General features: G+C 40.2%; 1 protein-coding gene across 1 annotated transcript; it reads right to left on the minus strand.

The window, feature by feature from the left end:
* Positions 1–1,413: 1,413 nt before the first annotated feature.
* Positions 1,414–1,851, minus strand: LOC140819098 (uncharacterized). The gene is made up of 2 exons (XM_073179108.1): positions 1,627–1,851; positions 1,414–1,545 (listed from the first exon to the last, which is right to left on the minus strand). The coding sequence occupies exons 1-2, from the start codon at positions 1,849–1,851 to the stop codon at positions 1,414–1,416; spliced, it is 357 nt and encodes a 118-aa protein (XP_073035209.1).
* Positions 1,852–2,221: the final 370 nt, after the last annotated feature.

Here is a 2,221-nt window from a genome sequence, read left to right on the forward strand (position 1 = left end):
CCCAAACTTTCCCAAACTTTAGTCATAGCTTAATAACACCTAACAAGACTCTATAAAACCCAATTCAACTCATTTAGAACCCTTGCAACGCCTGGAACCTTCTGAATTTTTCTGCACATTATATGCCAAACTCTAGCCCCAAACCAACACATATTTCTTTGATCCTAACCCCAAACCAATGAGACCAGACCCTGGCCCACCAACCTAGGACCATGACCGAACCCAAGCCATGCACGCAAAGCCCCCCAACTCGTGCACAATAATGGTCACGTGGCTCCAGCCTCTACCCACGAACCAAGCACGGCTCCGCCCCTCTAGGAACACAACACAGACCTCCTAGGTCTTCTAGACGTGCCTCAACTGCACCTCACGGCCTGCACCCTCCAAGAGCCACCAACCGAAACCCTAGCCCCTTACAATCCACAATTTCGTTTTGCCTCTTCTCCCTTCCCTTCCAGACCTGTCCAGCCCCACCTAGGACTCCTAGACAGCCCTTAAATCATGCTTATAGCAACCCTAACCTGGCAGCCCCTTGTGCAACATAAAGATCGTGAGTTTCATGACAATAAATCCATGTTTTCCATACATAAATAAAAAAAAAACGAAAATACTATAATGCTATTAGATTTTTCAAGCAAGAATATATATTCACGCATGAATATTCGAGTCTAGACACGAAGGAGCGTTTCTTGTGAGATGGGGAACCCTTGCTGCATTATTTTGCCTTCAAAACCGACGTGGTGTGTGTTTGACTGCTGCTAAGGAAGGGAAACCCTAGCTTTTCCTTTCTTTAGGCGTGAGTTTGATGGAGAAATAAGGGGTTGGAAGTCAAGGCTTGGGTATAAATACTTGGGTAGAAAACTAGGCCCAATAATCCTAGTATAATAGGTCCATTAAACCCACTAGTACCTAGAAAAAAAAATCTTTTTTAGGAAAATTTTCGAAAATATTAATCGAGCCTCTAAAAATTCTTTTTTAGTCAAAATTCTATTATCAGTATAAAATATGACTCGACATGTAAAAGTATCTCAAAAGACCCTATTTTCGAACTTTACACATTAATTATACCATATATTAAATAATTAAAAATAAATATTTAATAAAAAATATTTTTCCTTTACAGTCTCTGGTCTCTGTTACTTGGTCGCGTTTCAAATAACCCTTGAAAACCCTGATTTATGCATTCTAATAGAAAACTCTACTTTAAACATGTAAACATGCCTATCACATTTAATTAATGCAATTAAAATAATTTAATTAGACATTTACCATTTTATTATATTTGCATGCAGTTAGATTACGTTATCGCATTTTGGACCTTACAATTTCTCACTCCTTTAAATGAAATTTCGTCCTCGAAATTAAGACTTACTGAATAACTCTAAGTAGCGACTTCTCATTCAATCTCATTTTTCAATTAGCTTCCTCCTCTGAATGATTTAGCCACTTGACTTTGACCATTTGAATAACCTTGTTTTGGAGCCTTCTCTCGTGCCTATCCTGAATCTGTGTAGGCCTTTCCACATAGGACATATTTGCCAACAACTGCAGAGGTTCATAATTCAGTACATGGGAAGGATGCGACATGTACTTTCACAACATCGAGATATGAAACAAGTTATACACTCCAGTTAGCATCGGTGGCAAAGACACTCTAGAAGCTAACGTTCCAATCTTCTCCAGAACCTCAAACGGTCCTATGAACCTCAGACTGAGTTTGCCTTTCTTGACGAATCTCATTACACCTTTCATAGGTGCTACCTTCACGAACACGTGGTCACTCACTGCAAACTCTAGTTCCCTTCGTCGCTTATCATCATGGCTTTTCTTGCGGCTTTGAGTAGTCTTCATCCTATCTCGGATTTCTCCTACTAGCTCTGTTGTATGTTTGACCAAGCCCGGACCTAACTATTCTCTTTCACCAACCTCATCCCAATGTATCGGTGATCTGCATTCCTCCCGTAAAGTACCTTGTAAGGAGCCATACCTATAGACGAGTGGTAGCTATTGTTATAGGTGAACTCCACTAGAAATAACTTTGGTTCCTAGTTTCCCTGGAAATCGATCACACAAGCTCGGAGTAGATTCTCCAGAATTTGAATAACCCTTTCGAACTGACCGTCGGTCTAAGGGTGAAACGCTGTACTGAAAAACAACTTTGTTCCCATATCAGAATTCAGACTCTTACAGAAAGACGATATAAAACTCGGATCTCTGTCTT

Source organism: Primulina eburnea, chromosome 18 (assembly GCF_022965805.1).
Source record: "Primulina eburnea isolate SZY01 chromosome 18, ASM2296580v1, whole genome shotgun sequence".
NCBI classification, from domain to species: domain Eukaryota; kingdom Viridiplantae; phylum Streptophyta; class Magnoliopsida; order Lamiales; family Gesneriaceae; genus Primulina; species Primulina eburnea.